The 26,927-nt window shown below is 45.0% G+C and overlaps 1 protein-coding gene across 1 annotated transcript in view; it reads left to right on the top strand.

Annotated features, from left to right (window-relative positions):
- RAB5C (RAB5C, member RAS oncogene family) overlaps positions 1-26,927 on the top strand; it is a gene marked incomplete in the record, with an annotated part of 696,743 nt that overhangs the window by 137,882 nt on the left and 531,934 nt on the right. The window contains 1 exon segment of the mRNA XM_044054726.1: positions 19,190-19,454. Coding sequence (XP_043910661.1) covers positions 19,289-19,454 — 166 coding nt within the window.

The following is a 26,927-nucleotide window of genomic DNA, read 5'->3' on the forward strand; positions in this document are numbered from 1 at the left end:
AAGGAAACCCTAGATACCACTTTTGGCAGAAAGCTAGGGTTGGTTCGTAAGGAGACCCTGTCTCTATGAAAGGTAATGAACGGTGGTATTGCCATTAGGGCCTGTAATTCCGAAACCCTTCTTGCTGAGGTAATTGCCAACAGGAAAGCTGTCTTCCATGAGAGGAATTGTAAGTCCACCGAAGCTGCTGGCTCAAAGGGGGGTAGAGTCAGTTTTTCTAGGACAAAGTTGAGGTCCCAAGCTGGTACTGGGCCTTTCTTGGTGGCTTGATATTCTTGATTCCTCTAAGAAATTGCCTTAACAAAGGATGTGAGAATACAGGTGGATCAGTGTTGTATCTAGCTGAAATAGCTGAAGCATGTATTTTTATAGAAGAATATGAGAGTCCATTCTGTAGCATGTCTGCCAAGTATTCCAGGATGAGTGGGATGTTCAATAATGATGCATCATGACCCTTGCTGGTATTCCAAATGCTGAATCTCTTCCATTTTGCTGAATAAACCTTTCTGATGGATGGTCTGCGGGCTTCTGTTAATATCCGCTGAACTTCCTTGGAGAGAGATAGATTGAGGTTATTCATGGAATCTCCCAAGCTGTTAGCTGGAGCGTCTGAATGTTGGGATGTACTGTCTTGAAGTTGTTTCGAGTCAAAAGATGGGGCCATTGGGGAAGGGCCCATTTGTTGTTGTGGCATATGCTCCGTAGTAGTGGATACCAGTGTTGTCTTGGCCAGTCTGGAGCTATTAGGATCCCTTTTGGCTTCTCTGCTTTGATCTTTAGTAGTACTGTGGTCATCAGTGGCAGAGGTGGGAATGCATAAATCTTTAGGAAGTTCCAGTTGAATGAGAGCATCTGTTTTCCATGCTTGTGGATGATATGTCCTTGAACAGAACTTTTGTAGCTGATGATTGAGGTGGGAGGCAAATAGGTCTACTTCTGGCCTGTCCCATGTCGAGGTGAGCCTTATGAAGATTTCTGGATGTAACCTCCACTCGTGGGGGTCTAGGAAATTCCTGCTTAGGCTGTCCGCCAGCACATTGTCTTTGCCTGGAACAAACTGGGATTGCAACTGTATGTTTAAGCTCAGTGATTTTTCCCAAAGATTCATTGTCAGTCTGCAAAGGGGGTAAGAATGGGTGCCCCCCTGCTTGTTTATGTACCACATGACAGTGGTGTTGTCTGTCCGTATTAGCAGGTGGCCTTGCTGAAGTTGTTGTCGAAAGGCCTCGATGGCATGCATGACTGCCAGCATTTCTTTTTGGTTGATATGCAGATGTGTTTCCTTTGGAGACCATTGTCCTTGAATACATCTGCCCTCCATGTGCGCCCCCTGTCCAAGGTCTGAGGCGTCTGTGGTCATCGTTTGTGTTTGTGGTTTTTGAATGACATACCTGTGTTTGCCTGGCTTACCGAGGCCCACCATAGGAATTCCTTTTGTAGGCATGGAATAAGCGGTATGGTTGTCTCTAGGTTGTTGCTGTGTTGAGACCATAAACTTTTTAGGTACCATTGAAGCTTTCTCATGTGTAGTCTTGCTAATGGAACCGGGAGAATGCATGATGCCATGTAACCCAGGGCCTGTAGGAATCTCCTTGCAGTCATCTGGGTGAGCTTTGCCAAACCTTTGAAATAATGAGTTAACTTCTTTTGCTTGTCTTCTGTCAGGTAAGCCATTTGAGAGGTTGTGTCTAGATTGGCTCCCAAGAAAGTAATTTGCTGGGTTGGCTGCAGTCTTGACTTTTGGAAGTTGACTGTGTATCCCAGAGCTTGTAGCAATTGAATGACATAATCCAAGTTTTTTGTCAAAATCAGTTTGTCGTCTGCTTGTATAAGGCAGTCGTCCAGGCGGTAAATTTGGATCCCCTGGAGCCTGCAATGAGCAATTACTGAAGCCAGGCATTTTGTAAACACTCTGGGTGCAGTAGATAAGCCAAATGGCAATGCTGAGAATTGATAATGCTCTGGCCCTGCAAGAAATCTGAGGTATCTTCTGCAGCTGTGTCTGATGGGGACATGCAGGTATGCCTCCTTGAGGTCCAGAGTAATCAGCCAAGACCCCTTGCCCAGCATGGGAAGGAGTTGCTGTAAGGTCAGCATTTTGAACTTTGGTACTATGAGAAAGGTGTTTAATGTGGACAAATCCAGTAGTGGTCTCCATTGTGTTTCTTTTCTTGGAACAAGGAACAGTCTTGAGTAAAACCCCTGGCCTTGTTCTTGTTGTGGAACTTTTTCTATTGCATTGATCTGAGCAAGCAGAGAAATTTGCTTGAAAGCCTCTGCCCTCTGATTTTGTGGTAGGTTTGGCATGCCTTGTTTCCTTGGTAAGGTATGAAAGTGGAACCTGTAGCCTTGGTCTATAATGTCCAAAATCCATTTGTCCTTTGTCAATCTGTGCCAATTGTCTGAAAACAGAGATAATTTTCCGCCAAGGAGCTTCTGTTTGCTCTTTGGTTAGCGGAAGTAGAGGAAAGTCATTGGGATTGTCCCTGTGGGGCAGGAGAAGCCCCTGTGTCACTTCTTTGGTTTGCTGGTTGCCATTGTCGTCCCCTGTAGGAACCTCTGTATTGTCCTCTTCCTCAGCCACGCCTGCTTTTGCCCCTTTGAAATCTTTCAGTATTAGGAAAGGACCAGTTTTTTGAAGGCCAATTCCTGCTGAATCTGGGTGGCTGAACCTGGAGGAAATCTTTGACTGTCTGAACTGACTTGGCTTTTTCCTCAATGGTCTTTAATACATCTTTAGCATTAGCACCAAAAAGCTTGTTCTTTTCCAAGGGTGCATCAAGAAGTTTTGCCTTAACATGATCTGGTAGAGGTTGTTCTTTTAACCATGCATGTCTGCGAATGACCGCCCCTGTCATAGCTGCTCTACATGTAGCTTCCAATGCATCATATCCACACTGAAAAGTGATTGCTAACTTGCTGAGAGTTGTGTACAGCCTCCTGCAAAGACTTCCTATCTAAAGGATCAGGAGAGGCCAAAGTTTTCTGTAAATCATCTAACAGGAAATCCTGATATTGAAACTTATGAAAGAGACAATTGAGAGCTCTCATAGATAAAGTAGTGGAGATGTAAACCTTCTTCCCCCATCTCTCTAATGACCTAGCTTCCCCCAGGCAATGGATTTTTGGAGGTGGTAGCTGAAACCCCTTTCGGCCCCTGTGAAATAGTTTATAAATCAACAGCATGGGCCCTAAAGAAATGAGAATGTGTTTCAGGAACTCTATAGTATCTGTCCGGCTTGGCAGGAGCTGGAGGGAGAGTATCGGGGGGTAACACTAGAGTCAGAGTATAAATCATCCAAAACATCAAGCACAGGAGGTATAGCTAAGGGCCTGTGCTGGGGCTTTTTAAGGAAGGTACGAAGGCGCTTTCTGGAATCAGAAAATTCCTGGCCTTGCCACTTAAAATGTTCCCTCATGGAATGCAGAACTTCCCCAAAAGAAATATCCTCAGGAGGCGAGGCCGAGGGGATGGAGTCCTCTGCATCTGAGTCCTCGTAGGTCTGGAAAGGCTCTTCCTGGCTATCGGAGTGGCCAGAGGCCTCAGAATCTTCATCTGAAGGAAGAGGGTCAGTGGGCTCAACCCTGGGCCTCTTATCAGGAGGAGGCTGGGATCCTCTCTCAGGATGGGCCTGGGAACCTCTGATCTTGGAGATTAAGTCTGCTGCCATAGTCGTGATTTGTGTCTCAGGAGTAGGCTGAGGTAAGGCTTTAGCAGTAAGATGCTTAGTCTTGCTTGGCTGCCTTAGCACGTGTGTAGGCCTTGATAGACATGGACATGGGAGGCCTAGCAGCTCCACGTGCAGGAGTGACCTTATCCACAGCAATGGTCTCGGGCATTTCCTCGGTTTCAGTATCCGGAGGAAAATTAATAACTGGCGTCGGTGTGGTCTCCGGTATCGGAGGAATCGTAATCTGGTGTCTTCGGTTCGAGCAGTGAAATAACCGCCTCAGAGGGAACCGGGGCACTTTCATGGTAAGGTTTGGCGTGGTGTCGGTGGAAGGCGGGCGAGGATGGCGGTCCCGGTCTTTACGTTTCTTAGGAGTCTGCGATGTCGGTAATTCCGGCGGCATCTTGTAATCGTATTTTTCGAAAAGTCTTCAGCGAACTCTGCCCGGCCTGAGGTGCGCTTATTGAAGCGAGCACAGGCACAGGCCGAGCGCGTGGTCTGGGCCGCGGCACGGAAGGCAGTAAGAATGGAAATCCTTATGAGGTATTTGTTTACCACAAGACAAACAATTATTAACTTTTTCAGTAATTTCTGACATCGGCTGAGGCAAGAAAAGGTCCCCAACGGGGTACTTAGCTTTTTTGATGACTTCGGATCGAAGAATACAGGAGTTGTCCGACCGGCACTTGCGGACTGCTTCTGCTTCGGGCACCGCGCGGCAAGAAAGACTGAAGAAGATGGCGTCGACTGATGCTTATGTACTCCTGCCGCTCTGACGTCGGAGAGAAATGCGACATCAGCTGACGTCGGACCCAGACTTTGGAATCCGGCTGACCGAGGGCTGCCTGAGGCAGGACAACCCATATGTTATGACTGCAGTTGCATTCTTGAAGGACATAAAGCCAGACTCCGAGGCCTCTGCTGTGCCTGTCGCCGGTTCTCCGGTTTTCAGTGAGGAGCCTACGCAGCCTCTGACCACCGCAGGATTGGAACCCCAGACAGCTGCAGATTCTCAAGCGGAGTGTACTAGGCCATCGCAGCCATCTTCATTAGGCCCTTCCGACACCGGAGCAGGAGGAGATCCCGCTGCAGTAGAAACACCCTCGGTTGCAGAAGGTGTCTTCAGACAGACTACACTCACCATTAAATCTTATGCTAAGCTTAAAACTCCATTAAAACCAAAAAATACTGTACATCGGTCTACAGTTCAAGGCCCCATGCCTAAGAAACAGATGCTTAAGATGGCTGAAGATTTGATTACCCCAATCAGGGCTTGCCTTCCCCCTCCAGATAAAAGTGGAGGATTATGCTTCCTCTGACCAGGTTTCAGTTTCCTCAGATTCTTCTGAGGAACAGGATTACACTTTTCCCCCTTATGAAGACTCTATTCCCTCAGTATCTCCCCCTGAAGACTACTCCTTTGGGGAAACTTTACATACCATGACGGAACATTTCCACTGGGAAGGCCAGGACTACTCTGATTCTAAGAAAAGGCTCAGAGAGTTCCTTTTACTACCCCAGCACAGACCACTTGCTATCCCTCCAGTTTTAGACATTGTGGATGATGTTTACTTGGAGTCTAGTCTAAATCCACTCTACCTCCTGCTCCAGCCAAACCAGACAGGTACTACAGAGTACCTGACTCTCTCAAATTCCTTTCTGGGTCAGCCACAGGGCTTTTATAAACAATTTCCCAGGGTCCCAAAGGGGCTAAAGCTTCTATGGCTAAAAATCCTGTGCCCTCTGAAAGGGATTCCAGAGCCCTAGATAGATGGGGAAAGAAGATATACACCTCAGTACTCTGGCTATGAGAGCATTATATTGTTAGTTTCACATGCTGAAATATCAGCAATTCCTAATGTCTCAATTAAAACAAAAAATTAGCACACATTCTGAACAGTCTGAATTCAAGGAAATGCAGGATCTGTTGCATGCAGCTGAACAGGTGGGCAAACATACTTTACAATGTGGATTTGATTCATTGGAAGTTTCCTGTAGAGCAGCTGTTACTGGGTCTGTCATACGTAGACATGCTTGGTTAAAAGAACAAACCCTTCCTGATCATGTTGAAACAAAATTATTGGATGCACCTTTACAGTAGGATGTATTTGGTGTCAAAGCAGAAGAGGTTTTAAAGAAAATGGAGGGTAAGGCAAAGTCTATGCAAGCGGTAAAGGATTTTTTACAGGTACAACACCCTCGTTTCAGCAGAAATTGGCCAACAAAAAACTGGTCCTTTTCAGCTTCTGACAGATCCCAGAGGGGCAAATACAGACGCCCAAGGGGCAGAGGTCAGTCACAAGGCCCTTACAAACCTCTCCAATGGGGTACTGCTACCCAGAAAGGAGAAGACAGGCCCCAAGCTAGCAGAAGACAAACACAATGACTCAATCCTCAAACTACCAAGCAAATCTCTCTTGGCAGCTCCATTGGGAGGAAAATTAGCACTTTTTGCAGACAACTGGCACATCACAAAAGACAAATGGGTCCTAAACATTGTCTCACAAGGATACAGATTCCACTTTCATACCTTGCCAAGGATAAAAAGGAATGCCAAACCTGCCACCAAATCAATGGGCAGAGGCACAAAAACAAATTACAGCTCTCATGGACATGAGAGCCGTTCAACAGGTACCTACACAGGAGCAAGGACAAGGATTTTACTCAAGACTCTTTCTAGTCCCAAGAAAAGCCAAAGCATGGAGACCCATTCTGGATCTTTCAGTTCTGAACACCTATCTACAAGTACCAAAATTCAAGATGCTAACACTACAGCAGCTTCTTCCCATGCTGGGCAAGAATGCTTGGCTAGTAACGTTGGACCTCAAGGAGGCATACCTGCATGTCCCTATCAGACAAAATTGCAGAAGATACCTCCGCTTCATTGCAGGTTCAACCCATTATCAATTCTCTGCACTGCCCTTTGGCTTATCTACTGCGCCCACGGTCTTAACAAAATTGGTGTCGCCAGTAATTGCATACTGCAGACAAAGAGGAATTCAGATATACCCATCCTGGACGACTGCCTTATTCAAGCAGAAAGCAAGGACATTCTTTTAAAGCATCTGGCATTTGTCAAATGCCTAAGTTGCTTAGGGTACACAGTAAACGAAAAGAAATCAAAACTAGTGCCCTCGCAAAACATAATATTCCTGGGTGCCAGCTTGAATACAACGGCCCAGATGGCTTATCTCACGCCAGACAAGCAACAACAGCCGACTCAATACTTCAAAATAATGGCAACAAAGACCCAACTCCCTGCAAGAAAAATTCTGCAGGCCTTGGGATTCATGGCTTCTTGCATACTACTAATACCATTTGCAAAACTGCATATGAGGAAATTACAATGATACCTGAAAAGCGTATGGACTCAGCACAGACACAACTTGGAAACAATGATACCACTCATTCCCTGCCTTCAACAGGAGTTTCTATGGTGGGCACAGGCATGTCACCTCAACAAGGGTCAGCCTTTCACCTTACCCACAGCCAGGCAAACTATGACAACAGATGCATCGGACTATGCTTGGGGAGCACACATGGCAGGACAGTGCATTCAGGGCAAATGGACTACAGATAAAAGGCATCTGCATATCAATCAAAAAGAAATGCTAGCAGTACAGAATGCCCCAACAGCTGTCAAGGACCTCTTACACCCAGGGCAACTAATAATAAAGACGGACAATACCACAGTAATGTTGTACATAAACAAGCAAGGGTCCCACATTCCTACCCTCTGTGCAGGCAAGCAATGACCTTGTGGAACACAGCACTGTCTTACCAGGTTCAATTACAAGCACAATTCCTGCCAGGAAAGGAAAAACACATTGACAGACGACCTAAGCAGAAACATCATAGATCCCCACGAGTGGAAACTAGATCCACAAGTATTTGCAATGATTCAAAAATGGGGATACCCAGACATAGATCTGTTTGCCAACCCCCAAAGCTACCAACTTCAAATATTTTGCACAGGGACATTCCATCCACAAGCTTGGAAAGTGGACGCCCTCTCATTCAGTTGGAAAACATTAACGGTGTATGCCTTTCCTCCACTGCCTCTTCTAGCAAAGGTACTGCTGAAAGTCAGATTAGAGAGGCCACAAATGATACTCATTGCACCAGACTGGCCACGCCAGCACTGGTATCAAATTCTAAGGAACATGGCCCACGGCCCACCATGGATTTTACCACAAATTCCTCACCTGCTCACCCAGCGAGACAATCAGATTCTACACAGCCAGCTCAAGACTTTAAACCTGGATGCATGACAAATTAAACAACCAGGCAACACCTCTATCCAAAGCTGTTATGGATGTCATTCTGGAGGCCAGGAGGCCAAGCACCAGGAAAACCTATTCAGACAAATGGAAAAGATTTTGCGCCTGGAACCAGGCTAAAGGCCAAAATCCCCTTGATCTAAGTGAGATGTTGCACAAAGACTTTCCTTTTCATCTATTAAGATCCACGCCTCAGCAATTTCAGCTCATTACAACACAGATCCTCCTTTATTTTCACATCCACTCCTAAGACAGTACCTCAGAGGGGCTAAGAGCATAAGAATGCCCAGGAGAGCACCAACACCTACTTGGGATCTCAACTTTGTTCTGGAAAAACATACACTGCCGCCCTTTGAACCAGCTTTTTCAGCTGATTTAAAATTTCTTTCATGGAAAACTGTCCTGCTACTAGCAGTAACTTCAGCTTGGAGTCCCAGAGCTACAGGCACTAATGGCAGTGGAGCCTTTCCTCATTTTTCATCAAGACAGAGTCTCTACGAACTAACCCTTCCTTTATGCCAAACGTGGTATCCAGTGTGGCCCTAAACCAAACCATTCATTTGCCCACCTTTTTCCCAAATCCCCAGAACAAAGGAGAAAGACTCCTGCACTCTCTGGACATTCACAGGCAATTACGTTACTACTTGGATAAAACAAAGGCTTCCAGAAAATCTGACCAGTTCTTTGTAGCCTATGCTGCAGGATCACAAGGAAAAGCTATCTCAAAACAGACCATTTCAAAATGGGTAGGACATTGCATATGTTTCTGCTACACGCATCATGGGAAACCGGTACCTGCTAATATTACGTCCCACTCCACCAGGGCTACAGCTACATCAGCAGCCTTTCTCAGGGGGGTGCCAACCAAGGATATTCTGGAAGCTGCAACTTGGAGTTCAGTGCACACCTTCACCAAACACTATATCACTTACCTCTATACTCTAAGACTAGAGCTGGTTTTGCCACTGCAGTTTTGCAGGGCGTACTAGCTTCTTCTAACCCTGTTTAACTCCACCACCCATCCTTAGCTTTGGGATTCAACTCGAGTGTGATGACTGCAGCAGGGTAACATGATGAACATAGTACAGTTTTGTACCTACCATAAATGTAGATGTTAGTGTTCACCCTGCTGCAGTCCAGGTTACCCTCCCTCCATCCCCTCTGAACTAGCTGGACATGTCTATACCACTCTATCCTATACAACCTCTTTGGTGTATTTGCTTGTGCCTGAAGGTATTGTTTTTTTATTTTTATATGTATTTTTTTATATAGCAATATATATATATTGCCTACCTATTGGGGGCACCTGACATCCGGGGCAAGAAAAACTGAAGAAAATGGCGTCTCATTCCTCTTGTATACCCCTGGCGCACTGACGTCAGGGAAGAAGTGACCGCAACCAACGCCGGACCAAGTCTTTGGAACTTAGGCCGACTGCAGGACCGCCTGACGGCAGGATAACCCAAGTATGATGACTGCAGCAGGGTGAACACTCTTAACATCTACATTTACGGTAGGTACAAAACTGTACTTTCTCTGCACTGCCCTTTGTAAAGACCCTGGGCGCAATAGATAAGCCAAAGTACCTGGCTCCAGTAATTGCATTTTGCAGGCAAAGAAATATTCAAATATATCCATACCTGAATGCACTTCTCTGCCAGATGAGCCCCCCAAGCATAGTCTGATGCATCTGTAGCTAGGGTTTGGGCGGCAGGGGGTGGTGTGAATAGCAGTCCCTTGTTTTGGTGGCAGGCCTCTGCCCACCATAGGAACTCTAGCTGCAGGCAAGGTACGATAGGAATCATTGATGTTCATCGTGCATACAGCTGCAGTCATAACAGATGGGTTATCCTGCCATCAGGCGGGTCCTCGGTTGGCCGAATTCCAAAGTCTAGGTCCGGCGTCTGATGTCGTCGCTTCTTCCCTGACGTCAGTGCGGCAGGGGTATAAAAGAACCAGCCAACGCCATTTTCTTCAGCCTTTCTTGCCGCGCGGTGCTCGAAGCAGAAGCAGTTCGCAAGTGCCGTTCGGCCAGCTCCTGAGATTACGAATATTTTTCAACCGAAGTCTTCTTGAAAGCTAAGTACCCCGTTGGGAAAACTTTTCTTGCCTCTGACCGATGTCAGACAAAGTTAATAATTGCATTTCATGTGGGAAGCAAATACCGCATAAGGATTTCCATTCCTTCTGCATTCTTTGCTTGGGCCCAGACCACGACGTCTCAGCCTGTCGTTTTTGTACTAGCTTTAACAAACACACTATTAAGCGTCGGGCGGAGTTCGCCCAACACTATTTTGGCAAAAAATTTAATTACATTATGTTGTCGGATACTCAGACTCCAGTTTTGAGTAAAAAACGCAAAGTTAAGGACCGACATACGAGGTCCGTGACTTCTACCGACACTATGCTAAAGCCGACTACAGGTGCTCCAGTTCTCAGCGAGGCGCCTACACAGCCCCTGACTACTGAAGACACTTTTAGTGGTGTCTTCTGTGCCCGAGGTCGCAGGCTCCGCGGCCCACACCCCGATTACAGATACCGACGCCACTCTTGGGGAAATTCAGAGTTTAGACAGGCTTGCCACCTCTCAGGGTGTCTTCAGGCCGCCTTCTTTTTCCATTAAGGCTTACACTAAATCTAAAGCAGCCATGCATACTAAAAGACCAGCTCCACAGGGCCCCTCTCAAGGCCCCATGCCTAAAAAACAGATGCTCAAAATGGCTGAGGATTTGATTACTCTTATCAGGGGTTCTCAAACCCCCCTCGGACAAAAGGCCCAGAGTGGAGGATGAATACCCTTCTTCGGACCAGACCTCCATTACTTCAGAACATTCTGAAGACCAGGAACATTCATACTCCCCTTTTGAAGATTCTGATGCAGAGGAGTCCATTCCCTCTGCCCCCCCCCCCCGAGGACTAATCTTTTGGGGAAACCTTGCATACCATGAGGGAACACTTCCACTGGGAAGGCCAAGATTACTCAGATTCCAAGAAAAGGCTCAGGGATTTTCTCTTGCTCCCTCAGCACAGGCCTCTGGCTATCCCTCCCGTCTTAGACATACTAGATGAGGTGTATTCAGAGGCCAGCCTTAACCCAGATTCTTTACCACCAGCTCCAGTTAAGCCTGACCGGTATTACCGGGTTCCTGATTCACACCAGTTCCTATACAAAAGCCATGCTGCTGACCCGGAAACTATTTCACAGGGTCCCAAGGGAATTAAGGCCTCTACTGCCAAAAATCCATTACCTTCAGAGAGAGATTCCAGAGCTTTAGAAAGGTGGGGGAAAAAGGTATACACCTCGGCCACTTTAACCATGAGGGCATTAAACTGTCAGTTCCACATGTTAAAGTATCAACAGTTTTTGTTATCTCAGTTGAAAAACAAAATGTCACAACCTGAACAACCAGACTTGAAAGAGTTGCAGGATTTGTTGCATGGTGCAGAACAAGTGGGTAAACATACCTTGCAATGTGGTTTTGATGCTTTAGATGCCTCGTGTAGAGCTGCTAACAGGGTCTGTCATACGTAGACATGCTTGGCTCAAAGAGCAAACCTTACCAGATCATGTCAAAGCTAAGTTACTAGATGCACCTTACAAAAAGATGTATTGTTTGGTGTTAAAGCTGAGGAGGTATTAAAGAAAATGGAGGAAAAGGCAAAATCAATGAAAATGGTGAAAGATTTCCTACTGGTACAACCTCCACGCTTCAGTAGAAACTGGCCTTCGAAAAATTGGTCCTTTCCAGCCACGGACAGACCTCAAAGAGGTAGATACAGGAGCCCAAGGGATAGAGGGCAATCTCAAGGATCATTTAGAGGCAGACAATGGCAAGCACCTACACCAAGTGGTGGAGAGGATAGATCACAGCCATTCAGAAAGCAGACACAATGACTTTCCCCTTTGCATGCCAAACAAAGCTCTAATGGCAGCACCTTTAGGTGGAAAACCGGCTTTATTTTCGAAAAATTGGCATATTGTCACAAAAGACAAATGGATCCTGGACAGACAGAGGCTACATATTCCACTTTCACACCCTTCCAAAAATGAGAGGCATGCCAAACCTGCCACAAAATCAAAGGGCAGAGACACAAAAACAAATTTAAGCTCTTGTGGACATGAAAGCTATTCAAGAGGTACCTGCACAAGAACAGGGTCAAGGTTTTTATTCCAGACTATTCCTGGTACCAAGGAAGGACAAAGACTGGAGACCTATTTTGGACCTATCCATCCTAAACACATATTTACTCGTACCAAAATTCAAGATGCTCACATTACAGCAGCTTCTTCCCATGCTGGGCAAGGAGTCTTGGCTGGTAACATTGGACCTCAAGGAGGCATACCTGCATGTCCCTATCAGACAAGATTGCAGAAGATACCTCTGACTTCTTGCAGGTTCAACCCATTATCAATTCTCTGCATTGCCCTTTGGCTTATCTACTATGCCCAGAGTGTTCACGAAATGCCTGGCATAAGTAATTGCCTTCTGCATCCTTCAAGGGATACAAAATATATCCATGTTTGGACGACTGCCTGATCCAAGTGGACAGCAAACACTTACTTCTGAAACATCTGGCGTTTGTAATACAGTTGTTGAACTCTACATAGTCAACAAAAAGAAATCAAAACTAATACCCTCTCAAGTAATAATTTTCCTGGGTGCCAGCTTGAATACAAACACCCAGATGGCCTACCTCACGCCAGAGAAACAAGGGCAACTATCTCAATACTTCAGAAAAATGGCAACCTTCACCAGGCTGACTGCAAGGAAAATCTTGCAGGCTCTGGGATTCAAGGCATCTTGCATCCTGCTAATCCCATGTGCAAAGCTGCATATGAGGAAACTTCAATGGTACCTAAAACTTATGGCCTCAACACAGCCACAGTTTGGAAACAATTATACCACTGATTCCATGTCTCCAAAAGGAATTTCTGTGGTGGGCTCAAGCATGCCAAAGAAACCTAGTTCTCCCTTTCTGCCTGCCTCAAGCAAATCATATCATCACAACAGACGCCTCGGACTACGCCTGGGGGGTGCACGTGACAGATCAGTGCATTCAGGGCAAATGGTCCCAAAAAGAAAAGCACCTACACATCAATCAAAAGGAAATGCTAGCAGTAAAAATGCTGTTACCTACTGCATCCAGGCCAGCTATTGATAAGGACAGACAACACCACAGTGATGTGGTACATAAACAGGGAGGAACCCATTCTTATCCCCTGTGCAGGCTAGCCATGTCTCTTTGGAACATGGCTCTGGAATTGCAAATCCAACTTCAAGCACAATTCCTGCCAGGCAAGGAAAACACGCTGGCAGACTACCTAAGCAGAAATATGACAGATCCACACGAATGGAAGTTGCATCCTCAAGTTTTTGCAAAGATAATTCAAGCATGGGGAAGGCCAGATAAAGATCTCTTTGCTACCCACAGAAATTACCAATTGACAAAATTGTGCTCAAGGACCTATCATCCACAGGCCTGGGAAGTGGACACACTTTCTTTCAGTTGGACGACAATGACAGTTTATGCCTTTCCACCTCTTCCTCTGCTGCCCAAAGTTCTATTAAAAGCCAGAGCAGACGGACCAAAGATGATTCTCATTGCTCCAGACTGGCCAAGACAACATTGGTACTCTCTCCTGAGGAGCCTGACACATTCCCCACCATGGATCCTGCCTCTAATGCCTCTTCTGTTAACCCAGCACAACTTCAAAACTCTTCAGTCAGCTGAAAACACTCAATCTAGCCGTATGGAGGATTCCTTTAAATTCACAACAGACCCTCCTCTCCAAGGAGGTGCAGGATGTCATTTTGGAGGCCAAGAAGGCCTTCTACTAGAAAAGCCTACTCTGCAAAATGGAACCGGTTTTGTGCCTGGAATCAGGAAAAAGGGACAGAATCCTGGAATACTGAATTTACCTCAAATATTACAGTACCTAGCTGAGAATGTTAAGCAGTGGACTTTCATTCTCCTCCATCAAAATCCATGCCTCAGACATTTCTGCTCAATACAACACTGATCCTCCTTTATTTTCTCATCCTCTCCTAAGACCGTTCCTCAGAGGGGCTAAGAATATAAATCCCCCAAGGAAGCAACCAGTGCCTGCTTGGGACCTCAATTTCATTCTAGAAAAACTGACCCTGCCTCAATTTGAGCCAGCTGCTTCAACAGAACTGCAATTTTTGTCATGGAAAACCGCCTTCCTTCTGGCTATCACCTCAGCACGCAGGGTTTCGGAACTACAAGCCCTCATGGCTGTGCAGCATTTCATCATTTTCCATCAGGACAGAGTATCCTTACGACCCAACCCTTCCTTTATGCCAAAGGTAGTATCCAGTGTAGCCTTGTATCAGGCTATCAATTTACCTACCTTTTACCCTAATCCACAAAAGAAAGGGGAGACTCTACTACATTTCTTGGACATTCACAGACCGCTTTGTTATTACTTGGACAGGACAAAGCCATTCAGAAAATCAGAGCAACTCTCTGTCCTATGCTACAGGTGCTCAAGGGAAGGCTATTTCCAAACAGACTATCTCAAAATGGATAGCCCACTGCATACACTTTTGTAATTCTTTTCATGGGAAAACTGTACCTACAAGCATCCGATCTCACTCCACAAGGGCCACAGCTACCTCTGCAGCTTTCCTCAGGGGGGTTCCTACCAAGGATGTTTTGGAAGCACTACCACCTACCATTATACTCCAAATCTAGAGCGGGCTTTGCCACTGCAGTCTTGCAGGGCATCCTTGCTCCTCCTAGTTCCACTTGGTGCCTACCACCCCTTTTTTAGCTTTGGGATTCTACCCATCTGTTATGACTGCAGCTGTATGCACGATGAACCATAGTACAGTTTTGTACCTACCATAAATGTAGATGTTAGAGTGCTAATACAGCTGCAGTCCAGGTTTCCCTCCCTCCTTCCCCTCTTAGAACAGGCCTAATGGCTAACACCTCCTCATACAACCTGATTGGGGTATTCTTTTATGGTGTATTTGCTTGCAGCTACTGTTTTTTGATTATATTGCATTATTACATAAATTCATGTTTTGCCTTCCTTCTGGGGGCACCTGACATCTGGGGCAAGAAAAACTGAAGAAATTGGCGTCTGCTGGTTCTTTTATACCCCTGCTGCACTGACGTCGGGGAAGAAGCGACGACATCCGACGCCGGACCTGGACTTTGGAATTCGGCCGATCGAGGACCCGCCTGGCGGCAGGATAACCCATCTGTTATGACTGCAGCTATATTAGCACTCCAACATCTACATCTACATGGGATGGGAGGGTGGCCTAATGGTTAAGGTGTTTACCTTACAAACACAAGGTGCAGGGTTTGAATCTCACAAGGGATAATTGGCTAGGCTTAAAATGGCTTGCAAGGGCAGTTAGCCTAGTACTAACCTATGAACCCTATGAACCCTATTTATGGTAGGTACAAAAATGTACTGTTCTGGGCTGTGACAATGTGGACTCCATAGACTTTTTAAATACCTACAAATTCCTTTTCCTTGTCTAATTCGGGCAAAAAACAAGGTCATTCTTCTAAACCTCTGGCGTTTGTAAAAAGGGTTCTAACTTGTCTAGGGTACACTATAAACGAAAAGAAATCACAACTGGTACCCTCTCAAAAAATTACATTCCTGGGTGCAAGCTTGAATACAACTGCCCAGATGGCTTTCCTGATGCCAGAGAAGCAAATTCATTTGGTGACTTACTTCAAACAGTGGCCACAAAAACCCTGCTTTATGCAAGGCAAATACTGCAAGGGCTAGTGTCCATACCTGCCTGGGCCACATAATCAGAGAGCTCCACCATGTGTCTCTTTTCATGTAGTCCAGTGAGGGTCGTCCTAGTCAGTGACCGGAGTCTTTCTTTTACTTGGCGTGACCGGAGTGCGTGTGTTATGCGTCTGTTTCTGGCACCTGATAGACAACTAACTGTTACCTTCTCATTCAACCTAGTGAGTGGGACATCTGTGCCTCACTATTTAGTCACCTATGATTAGTGTATTGGACAAAGTGTTTAGCTTCAGGGGCTTAGGTTGAGGGGAACACTGTGGAGGTGAGCTGTGTGTCCTGTAGTTTTTGCTGTGTTGTGGTGGTTGAGTGTGTTTCTGTCTTGGAGGACTCTGCTGTTTGGGTAAGTTTCTGAGAGCCTCCATGAAGGTGGGTGAGTGGTTTGTGTTTTTTTTATGAGAGCTGTGATGGGTGTTCTGGAGGGCTGTGTGTTCCATGTGGTGTGGTGCAGGTGTAGGCCTTCTCCACTTGACCAGCTATTCCAGTCTTGGCTGGAGAGTGCAAAGCTTCCAGTTTGGTGATAAGTGCATCTCTCACAAGTCTGAGTGTTGGGAGGCAAGAGGAGAGGGTTGTCTGTGTACATGAGGCAGTTGCTACACTGCCTCAGAATGTCCAAGTGCACCAGATTTATAGGAGAAAGCACAGGGAACTGCCCTTTATTCATGCCAGGAGGGGGGTGGTCATAACTACTAAGTACTGGAGCTATTTCAGTGAAGAACGACTAGTGCTGATGGGACTTGGGTGTGCTACAGTAATAGCCACAAAAACCTGTTTAAGTGCAAAACGATTAGATTATTTGAAGTGCAAGAGAGAAAGAACTAGCAAGATCTAAGGGAAAAACTGAAGAGCGGACTTTCTGGCACCAGTAATAGTTTACTTCAGCTCGGCGCAGCTGCACGGAGCTAAAACAAGCGCAAACCTTCGCAAACGTGGGCTTTTAAACCAGAACATTGAAAGGGATGGAAAAACTGTCCAAATGGCTAATAAACTACAATTTCTGGGCCAGAAACTACTACTCTTGTGGTAGATCGGCTACCTAGTGCTTACCACTCCCACTTATCAGCTAGAATGCTTCCCTCCAACACAAAGGCTTGTGGGGCTTGGAAACTTACAAACAGTCATGGATACAGCAAATTATCTGGACTAGACTAGTTACAGGAAAGGCGGGAAACCAGTGAAAATGTGGACTTTTAAACCAGAAGACTGAAAGAAATGGAAAAACTGCCCAAACGGCCAATAAACTACAGTTTCTGGGCCAGAAAACCACACCTCTTGTGGTAGATAGGCTACCTAGTGCTTGCACTCCCACTGATAAGCTAGAAGGCGTGCCTCCAACTTAGAAAGGTGGGGGGGGATGCTCAAAAGCTTACAAGCAATCCTGGATACAGCAAATCTGTATCTGGACTAGAATAGTTACAAGAAAGGCAGGAAACCAGTTTTTTTTTTTTTTTTTTCACAAACAGAAAAGCAACTAAAATAGCAGTAAACAATTCAAATGCAGTGCAAACTAGCACACTTGAGTTTGTAGCAATATTAAAGCAAATACAGTTTAATTGAAAATTCGCTAAAAGGTGCAGAAAGCAGTAAATTAGGAAATCAAGATGGAGGCAGAGTATCAAAAAAAAAAATGCTAGGAAATGTATAAATCAGTAAAGCAAATAAGACAGTGCAGAACTCTGAACAGTTTAAAAAGTGCCAAAAATATATTTATCAGCTCTCTATTTCCAGATTGTTTTGAGAAGCACATTCAGTCAGAATACAAGGAAATTCTAGCAACGGTAGATTCTAGCGAAGTATTTTAGTTGTCCTAACAAGGCACTGCTGTCTCCATTTTTAGGAAGTTTAATACATTCTTGCATTCCTTGAGCATGACTGTTCCAATTCCAGTAATATCGAGTGTGCACATTTTTTTTAGGAAAGGCCGTCCTTGTCATTTTGGCTACCTTAGAGACTGTTTCCTTGCAAGACATAGCATGAGAGGGGAACTACATAATTCCAGCTGCTTATTAGGGGGTTAGATCCTTACTCCACCCTTGTTCTCAAAGTCTTCCATTATTTGCTGAAAATGTTGGATTTTGGCATCAGCTGTTAAGTGCATCTGATGGCTTCGCCCACACCCACATACTTTGCAAGATTCTTCTTTAGATTCTTTGAAAGGACTTCTTGCAGGGAACCTACAAACTCTTACCCCATTGAGAGTCCCAGTTCCACTATGGGGTATTTATCTTATGCTCCGGAAAGTGACCCCCCTCACTAATTCATTTACAAGCCTGCAGACTTGAAACACTTGTCCTGAAAATCCCCTTTCTTAGTAGCCGTTACCTCTGAAGAGGGTTTCAGAGCTTCAGGCTTTTATGTTCAAACTTCTGTTTGTTTACACAGTATGAGTGTGGCTGTTCAGCATCACCTATCCTTTTTGGCCAAATTTGCTACTGGAACTACTTTGTACAGTTCATCCATTTACCAGTATTCCTGTTTATATATCTTAATCAAGGAAGGTATCTCTCTTACTGGATGGATGTGTTTGGACAAACTTATGCCATGGCAGATGGATGCTCTACTTTTTGTGACCTTTGCCCAAGTCCAACTCTGGTAAAGGTTACCAAACATACTCTTTCTAGATGTTTGACAAAGTCCATCTCCTTTTATTATGGTAAACACTACCCTAGGATTCCTCCTAATGGAGCAGTGTCTGTCTACTACTTTTCCATAATGCCAGTTTGATATCTTCATAATACATTTTTCTCCCCTTATCACATTTAGTGAGACAGTGCAAGTTTGAATTGTACCCAGGTTCAGGTCGTCTTGGGGGGGTTACTACTGTTTCAGAGAAAGTTTCCATGAGAGTAGTTTAGGTTAATTATTTAGGGACTCTCTCCTAGATGTTGTCAGAGGTGGATTTCCTCTCTTCAGATACAAAGGTTCTATACTGATAAGACACTTAAGAATACCCTCCTCCATCAGAAACCCATCCTTCCCCCTATGCCCACCTTGTTGTGTTTTGTTTTTATTTATTATTTTTAACTATTTTTAGCTCAGGAGAGAGGCGGTGCATGATTTGAGCAATGTGGGAAGGTATGGGAAAGTTTCATCTGCCAAACATCCTGGACTTTGCAAACGAGGGCGACTTTCTTAGATTTGTTATTGTAAATACCCATAACTTCAGTTTTCCATTTTCCACATACCCTTTTCAGAAGTTTGCAAGTGTTCTCATGTTTTTGCCAAGACCTAGTACAGCAGTCCTTTGTAATTTGTGGGTGGTTACCTTTGTGCTTGGAGTTTATTTGCGCAGCATTTTAGCAGCTCTTGTGTTTTGGTGTCTTGGATGGTCAAAAGAAAATTGTTCAGATTAATACGGAGCATTGCAATGAAACTGACGGAACTTTAGTTTTTGTTATAGAAGAGGTATGTGATTTTGTTTTCCTTCATTTTTGTAGATCCACTGCTTCTCCAGCTCTTACTTTCCCAGCCTGAACCCAAATAGTGCTTCTTTCAAGGAAGTCCTAGTTCAAGATTATATTGTGTTGTAAAAGGATATGGCGGGTCGGGGAAGTGCGGCTCGACCAAACGGACCAGCTCCTGGAAACAAGATATGTCAGTTTAAACTTGTCCTTCTGGGAGAGTCTGCTGTAGGGAAGTCCAGTCTTGTACTTCGCTTTGTGAAGGGTCAGTTTCACGAGTTTCAAGAAAGCACAATAGGAGGTAAGTGTTACTTTTATATAATTTGCTTAATAGGAGCTATGTTGAATATAAAAAGGGGTATGTGCAGGCTGTTCAAAATAGAAGGCAAAAACTGAAAGTATTAATTTTGGAGGAATTTCTGTTGGAAATTAACAATAGGTCCATGCCTTTACTGAATTTGTGACTTGCAAACTGTGGTGGTGGTGGTGCTGTGGTAGTGTTGTCGCCTCACAATACAACATTGTCCTGTTCGATTCTCAGCTAGAACGTCTTCTGTGTGGAGACATGTGTGAATGGGCATATCTTCGTTGAAGGTTGTGTCAGGGCCGGCAACTCGGCACGTAAAAATCTACTGCCAATCATTAGCAGACCAGAGTTCCGCTGTGGCGACCCCTAACCGGGAAAAGCCGAAAGACACAACAAGTCTTGCGTATTTACATTATTGTAACTTTGTGTATTCTTACACCCTGCATACATTGACTTCATAATAATTACAATTAGTCAGCCGCAGTCTCCCTTTGGATTCAGATGTAGTGTAAGTTAGTACTGCAATATCAAGTAAGGTAGATTGCTGTGTGATTGATCTTTCGCATTTGGATGTCTCTCACCCATTCCGTAGTGGCTAAGTTGAGGCATCAAACTTGTAATAATGGATCCATAAACTGTGACTTAAAAAATGCAGTGTGTTTGACTCTACCTTGGCCATGTTTGTCACACAGGGAATGCAACATAAAATTGAAGTACTTCGGCTGCTGTGAACAGCTGGACGAGGAAATGAAGATGGAAAAAGAGAAATATTTGCACAGAGGAAAAAGCAGAGAGGGGGAAAGACGTGTGTGCATACACACATGCAGTATTAGAAGACTGGTATTCTGTTTTTTATATAGTTTCTGAATGTTGCATTCCCCAACAATGCCACCTGTGTCTGTGTGATCAGATTCTGCAGTACCCGTTCTTTGCTTCCCACAGAAGAATTTTATTTCACTTGTAAAGCTATCTCTCCAGCATACAGGGGTAAAACTCTGACTGTGGCCTCTGCCTCAGCTTAAGTAGAGGGATGGACATTGGAAAAGCCAGCCAGAGAAGGATGGAAGTAAACCAGCATCCATCTTGTGGGAAGTGGAGGAGGTTAGCCAAGTCCTGCTGCAGGAATATTCTCTGGTGGTGAATCCTCTAGAAGTGTACTCCATACACACAGGGATTTTGGGCTCAGTTGTGCAGAAGTAGGTAGGTATCTTGGACTTGCCGTAAGGTAGTGCATCACTGTTTAGCCAGCATAGCCAGCAGGAGGGGAGAGTTCTAATGCTAGTGTACAAAAATTCAAAATAGTTGAGGTTTGATACCACACCTTTTCTGTATTGATTCATTACCTGGCCAATGGAATGCAAGGTTGTGTACTATTGTTTCCTTCTGTAAGCTCGTCCTGGTTCAGGGAGACTAACCTAGTGGTTCAGGGAGACTAACCTAGTTTGGACTGGAGACAAGTGAGTCGTGCAGTATGACTAAGGATCATAGTGCCATTGCCACTCAAAGTATCCCAGTTGAACTTGTACATGCGCTACTTTTTCAGATTTTATTTTCATAAAGTATATTTAATCATATATAATCAGATAATATAATGTCGTGTGATCTACACTTTTTAATAAGCAAAAATTGAGGGATAATATAAACGTGAGCTGAACTACCAAAAAAAATTGCACTTGAATTAACCAATAACTGTATGTGACCTAAAGTTTTTAGTGGGGAGCTTAGAGCAGCCTATCTATCCCTGGAGGAGTGTTCCCAGCACAAGAATCTGGTAGTCTATTGGCCGTTTTGGGCCAATTTCTAGCTCTTTCAAGTCCCCCCTGTATAAAACCCGCTTTAGCGCGGCTTTGCGCATAGCGCAGCATCGGGCAACGCCTCTTAATTGGGTTTAAACCATTCTCGTCTCCACAACATCTACTCTTCACTTTTTCCCTTAGAACTGATCTAGTTCTCGTAATAAAAACCCTATTCCTACGCTAAAGCCTGGCACTTGCTCACTAAAGCAATTATATAAGTCAGCACTAAAAAATTAAAAGCACTACACCCTCACAAACTCCCCTTGAGTACTTTGTTCCCCATTGGCACTTTTTTCAATTATAAAGGAATTCCCAATACTATTCTAGCATGTCCAAAGGTCAGTTGTCAATCTCCTCTCCGGTCCAGCTGGTGAATCTGGGAATCTTGAGGCAATGTTACAACTGCCTCATGTACACAGACAACCCTCTCCTCCTCCCAACAAATTCCAACACATGAGAGATGCAACCATATAGCCAAACTGGAGGCTAAGCTCTCAACTCAGTACTGGCGTAACCAGTCAGGAGGAGAAAGAAACCACACTCACTACAATTCCAGTCTCACATAGACCTACCACTACAGCAAACCAAACACATAAACGCACAAAAACATACTCTGAGGCTCTAAATAAAAATCTGCCTAAGCAACAGAGACCTCCAAAGCAGATACCCAAGCAACCGCTACCCCAAAACAAAACACGTGCAACACATAGCTCACAAAGCCAGTGTGCCGAACAGTCACAGCCCTTAAGGCTAAACAACACACCTGATACACTTGTAATAGGTGACTCTATCGTCAGGCACACTGACGTCCCGCTCAACAGGCTGAACAAGGAGAAGGTTACTGTGAGCTGCCTGTCGGGCGCTAGGATCCGCCACATAACACAAGCACTCGGGTCACTCCCAAGGCAAGCACAAATATGACTGTCATTGTCCATGCTGGTGTGAATGACCTGAGACGTACCTCCCTGGACTACATGAAAAGAGACATAGAGGAGCTCTCTGAGCATGTAGCCCAGGCCGGTATGACCCTGACCTTGAGTAGCATCTTACCCTCACCAAGAATGATGCCACAATATGAAGACAAGATGATCAATTTCAACAATTGGCTTAAGTATTGGTGTCATTCAAAGGGGATCCAATGCCTGTCAGCCTGGGATGACTTGCTCGACAAGCCATGATGCTTCGCTAGGGACGGCTTGCACCTGTCACCCCTGGGCTTTTGGATATTGGCAAAGGCTCTTGCCACCCCCATAGTGCCTTTTTTAGGCAAGGCTCAAAAGACAAACCCACCTCCATAGGTATCACAAGAGATAAGAAACTGAGTAATGCTACTCTATGCCAGAAGTCTAAACCTCAAGATGCACGCACTCAAAACTCTCCTTAGCATGGAGAACATCGATATCTGTGCAGTAACAGAAACCTGGTTCAAGGCTCCCAGAGCACCCCAGCACTACCAGGTTATACCTCATACCATGTTTTTCGGCCCAAAACATGGACGGAACCACAAAAGGAGGGGGAGTATCAATATTCATCAAAGATACCCACACCTCCAGGTTGGTGGCACAGCACGAAGCATCAGAGACTATCCATGTGCAACTAACAGTGGGTAAAACTGCCTTCCAGTTTATAGCCTGCTACAGACCACCCTCCCAAACCCAGGAACCCCACTCGGCCTTCCTGAGAACACTGGAAAATATGAAGGTCTCTCCAAACACCATTATATTGGGCGACTTCAACTACCCAAACCTAGACTTGGGAGCATTGCTCTAGCTCCAACACCCTAGCCCAAAGGTTCCTAGAATTTATAAACTCAAATGCTGTGGAACAGCTTGTTACCACTCCCACAAGAAGGGAAAACATACTGGACCTGATCATCACCAACATGGGGACTCTATGCTGCAGACCAGAAGTGTATCCCTCACTGGTAAGATCAGATCATAAACTAATCTCAATAGATATTCACATCCCGACCCCAGCCCCTGCCCAGAAAACCACAGTGAAAAACTTCTCTAAGGCAATTTCACACTCCTCAAAACTGAGGTGGAATCCTTCAAAGCCCCCGGGCCTGTGGAAAATACGGCCCAGACCACAGAATCCTTTATAAACACATTCTATGAACACCTTCAGGAATGCATGGATCATGCAGTCCCAAACAAAACCAAGACCCAATCCTCCAAAGGCAGGCGTCCTGTCTGGTGGACCCCAGCCATAAACAAACTGTACAATAGAAGGAGGAAGCTACTACATGATGGAGCAAAATCCCAAAAAGGGAAGGCATCTCTGATCAGTATTAGCAAAAAACTACGGGCACTCATAAAATCGTCTAAGGCCAGCTTCGAGAGAAATATTGCACAGGACACTAAGGATAATCACAAGGCTTTCTGTAGTTATGTTAGAAACCTGGGTGGGAATTCCCAGATATGCTCAGAATTAGACCAAAATGCCAAAAATACACCGAACCCACAGACATTGCCAACATCCTAGCTGACAGGTTCAGTGCAAACTTCTCCCCCCTTCCCCACCAAAAGGGCAAATATCTATCCCAGCAGAATGCTGCCCCCCTGACATCTCAGATGCTCAGGTAGGAGCTGCCCTCTCCAAAGCAAAAAGCACAGCATCAATGGGACCAGATGGTGTTCCGGGCTGCGCCCTACATGAACTCCAAGAAGAACTAAACCCAAACATAAAACTACTGTTCAATCTCAGCCTTACTACAGGATATGTACCCAAAGAGTGGCGTACAGCAACAGTGGTCCCTCTCCACAAAGGTGGTGCCTCAACTGATCCTGGAAACTATCGTCCCATAAGCCTGACTAGCTTGGTCTGCAAAGCTATGGAAAGGATCATCATGGACCTCATAAATAAAGATATTGGGGACCTACAGACACTGGATCCTACCCAGTTTGGCTTTAAGGGCAAATCCTGCCTCTTAAAACCTGGTTGATTTCTTTGAAACAGTCACCAAGGCCATTGACGAGGGGAAGGTGGTCCACACCGCCTACCTGGACCTTGCAAAAACCTTCGATACAGTACCCCACTCGGGCATTATAGATAAAGCTCACCAGCTTAAACATAAACCCCTGTGTCACTAGATCGGTTGCAAACTGGCTCAAGGACAGAACCCACATGGTTAGAATTGCTGGAGCCATGTCATTAGAATTGCTAGAGCCATGTCAGACTCCAAACCAGTTACAAGTGGCGTCCCACAAGGCTCAGTCCTGGGACCTCTCTTGTTCGGTATATATTTCTCGGAGGTACAGGCCAACACGGAAGGACTGTGGCTGACCAAGTTCGCAGATGACTGCAAACTGGGCGCCATAATCGACTCTCCAGCCGACGTAAGCATCCTATAAAAGGGCCTCATAGAAACAGACAACTGGTGCCAGAGCCATGGCCTCAAGCTAAACGCCAAAAAGTGTATAGTCATCCCCTTTGGCAAAAACAAAGTGCCCACAAATTACCACATAGATGGTAATCCATTAAGTACGGAAGAAGTAATTAGGGACCTGGGGACCCGAGTTGATAGTAATCTCTCTCATTCGACAACCACGTGGCCAAAGTGGTTAGAAAATCAATTTATATAGCCTAGCTAATCATGAAGGGATTCACATCTAGATCAGGGGAGGTCATTGTGCCTCTTTACTCATCCCTTATCAGGCCCATAATTGAGTACAGTGCCCCTTTTGGGATGTACCTTACCAGACACCTGCAGCAACTGGAAAGACCCCAAAAGTACCTCACCAAGAGAATCAAAGGGCTCAAACAGATATCATATGCTGCCCGGTTAAAGAAACTTCAGCTCTACTCAGTGGCATACCGCCAGTTCAGAGGCGGTCTGTGCCTGATGTATAAAGCCATGTCCAACCCGGAATTAATGGACATGCTGCACCTCAGAAAATCCAAATCCCATCGAGCTACACGCTCGAGAGACTTGAACCTCAGCACTGAAATAAATTGGACCTGCTGGAGGGACAGATTCATAACCCAGAGGCTCCCTTCACTCTGGAATAAAATCCCAGTCCAGGTTAGGCAGAGTCCCTCTGACTCTCTTCAAGAGTGGATGGGACATCGTAAATTTACTCCGGGTATCACTTCTGTGTCACTGTTGGACAGATGCACAGTATACTAACCTTAAAAAAGGGCATAGCAAAATTCATTTTAAAATGGGTGGCGAAAGCCAAACACACTCTGGCTAGGCTTGTAAATGCCCTAGGGCAGATAGCCTAGTATGAACCTATGAACCTAACCTATAAGAAAGAGGCAGAAAAGACAGTTTAGTAAGGAGTAAACCAATCCCATGAGGAGAAGGTAGAGGAAGAAAAATACTGCAAAAAGTAAAACTGTCCCATGAGGAGGAAAGTGAGACTAGCTTATACACTAGATGGAGAGAGAGAACCACAGATCAACTGTAAAAAGATCGTAAGCGTGAACAGAGATGAAGTCTCAGTCAGCTAAGCAGAAGTGATTGCAGCTGGGAAGGGGAGTATTCATAAGCTGTTGAGTAGGACAGGAACACTGCAGAACTGGCAGCAGAGAATGTACAGGAGAGCACTGTGGTGTAGTTCCAGAGTGAAAAATCAATCTTGTGACCACATATTCTGTATAGTGTACAGTTAAGTGATTGCACAGGCAGGAGTCTGGTAGAATAGTTCACACGAATGAGTCGGGTAGAAAAGAAAAATTGATAGCGTCTAATGTTTGCAGGAACTGTCACCCTTGTACTTAGAATCTTCACATGGTTATTAAAAGCAGTAAAAGTAACCACTGGGTAGGAAATGAAGATATGTTTAAGAAGTAGGTGAGGAATGGATCTCTCTTTTCCTCCCATTTATGTGGACACATTGAGAAGAACATGGCTTGTTTTAACTAGGAGAGATTTTCTTAACCATGACTTGGTGACAAACTTGCAGTATCACTGGTCCCCCTTTTTCTGTATATGAAATGGTTCTTGTGCGAGTGTGATGGCTGAACACTGCAAGGCAGTTAGTACAGGGGAGGAAATGTAGGTAAAAGTAATGGATGTTGTTCACGATTTGATCACTGCTGCAGTGGCCTTCACTATATGGGTTGTATCTTGCATAGGCTATAACAGGTGGTCACATTCCAGAGCTTAAGGACACCTGCCATGCGCCTAAACTATTGACAGCTCTGTGAAGATAGGTGAAGGCTGCCAACCGAGCCAGATAAATTTTGTAGGTAATTCTGTCATTTGTAAATATTAATGTAAGCCACAGGCTTGTTTTCTTAAATGTGAAAAGACTGCATTCGATATTGAACTGCAAAAATGTAACAACTGTTTTCTCTGCTGAAAGAAAGCCAAGTCAAGCATTTCATGACTGTCTTTGTCAAAGTTCAGAGCTGATACATCTAGAGGGGAGGCATCCTGCCTATTGTTTTAAGACCAGAGTTAATGGCTGGAATTTGCATGTATAAATGTCCTTTATTGCTCTTGTTTCTGACCAGGTGTAAAGAATGTAAATGTAGATGTTTTTCGTGTTTCACTGTTGCAGTTGTTACATTTGGGTTATCTGCTTGCAGGTAGTCCTCAGTCGGCCTGATTAACAAAGTCTTGGGTCCTGCGTCAGTTGCTGTCTCTTCTGTGACGTCTGGTCTTCAGGGGTATAAAACATGCAGCCAACATCATTACAAGTCTTTCTTGCCATGCGGTGCC

This window comes from Protopterus annectens, chromosome 13.part0 (genome assembly GCF_019279795.1).
Source record: "Protopterus annectens isolate FY-2018-M chromosome 13.part0, PAN1.0, whole genome shotgun sequence".
Classification (NCBI taxonomy): Eukaryota; Metazoa; Chordata; order Ceratodontiformes; family Protopteridae; genus Protopterus; species Protopterus annectens.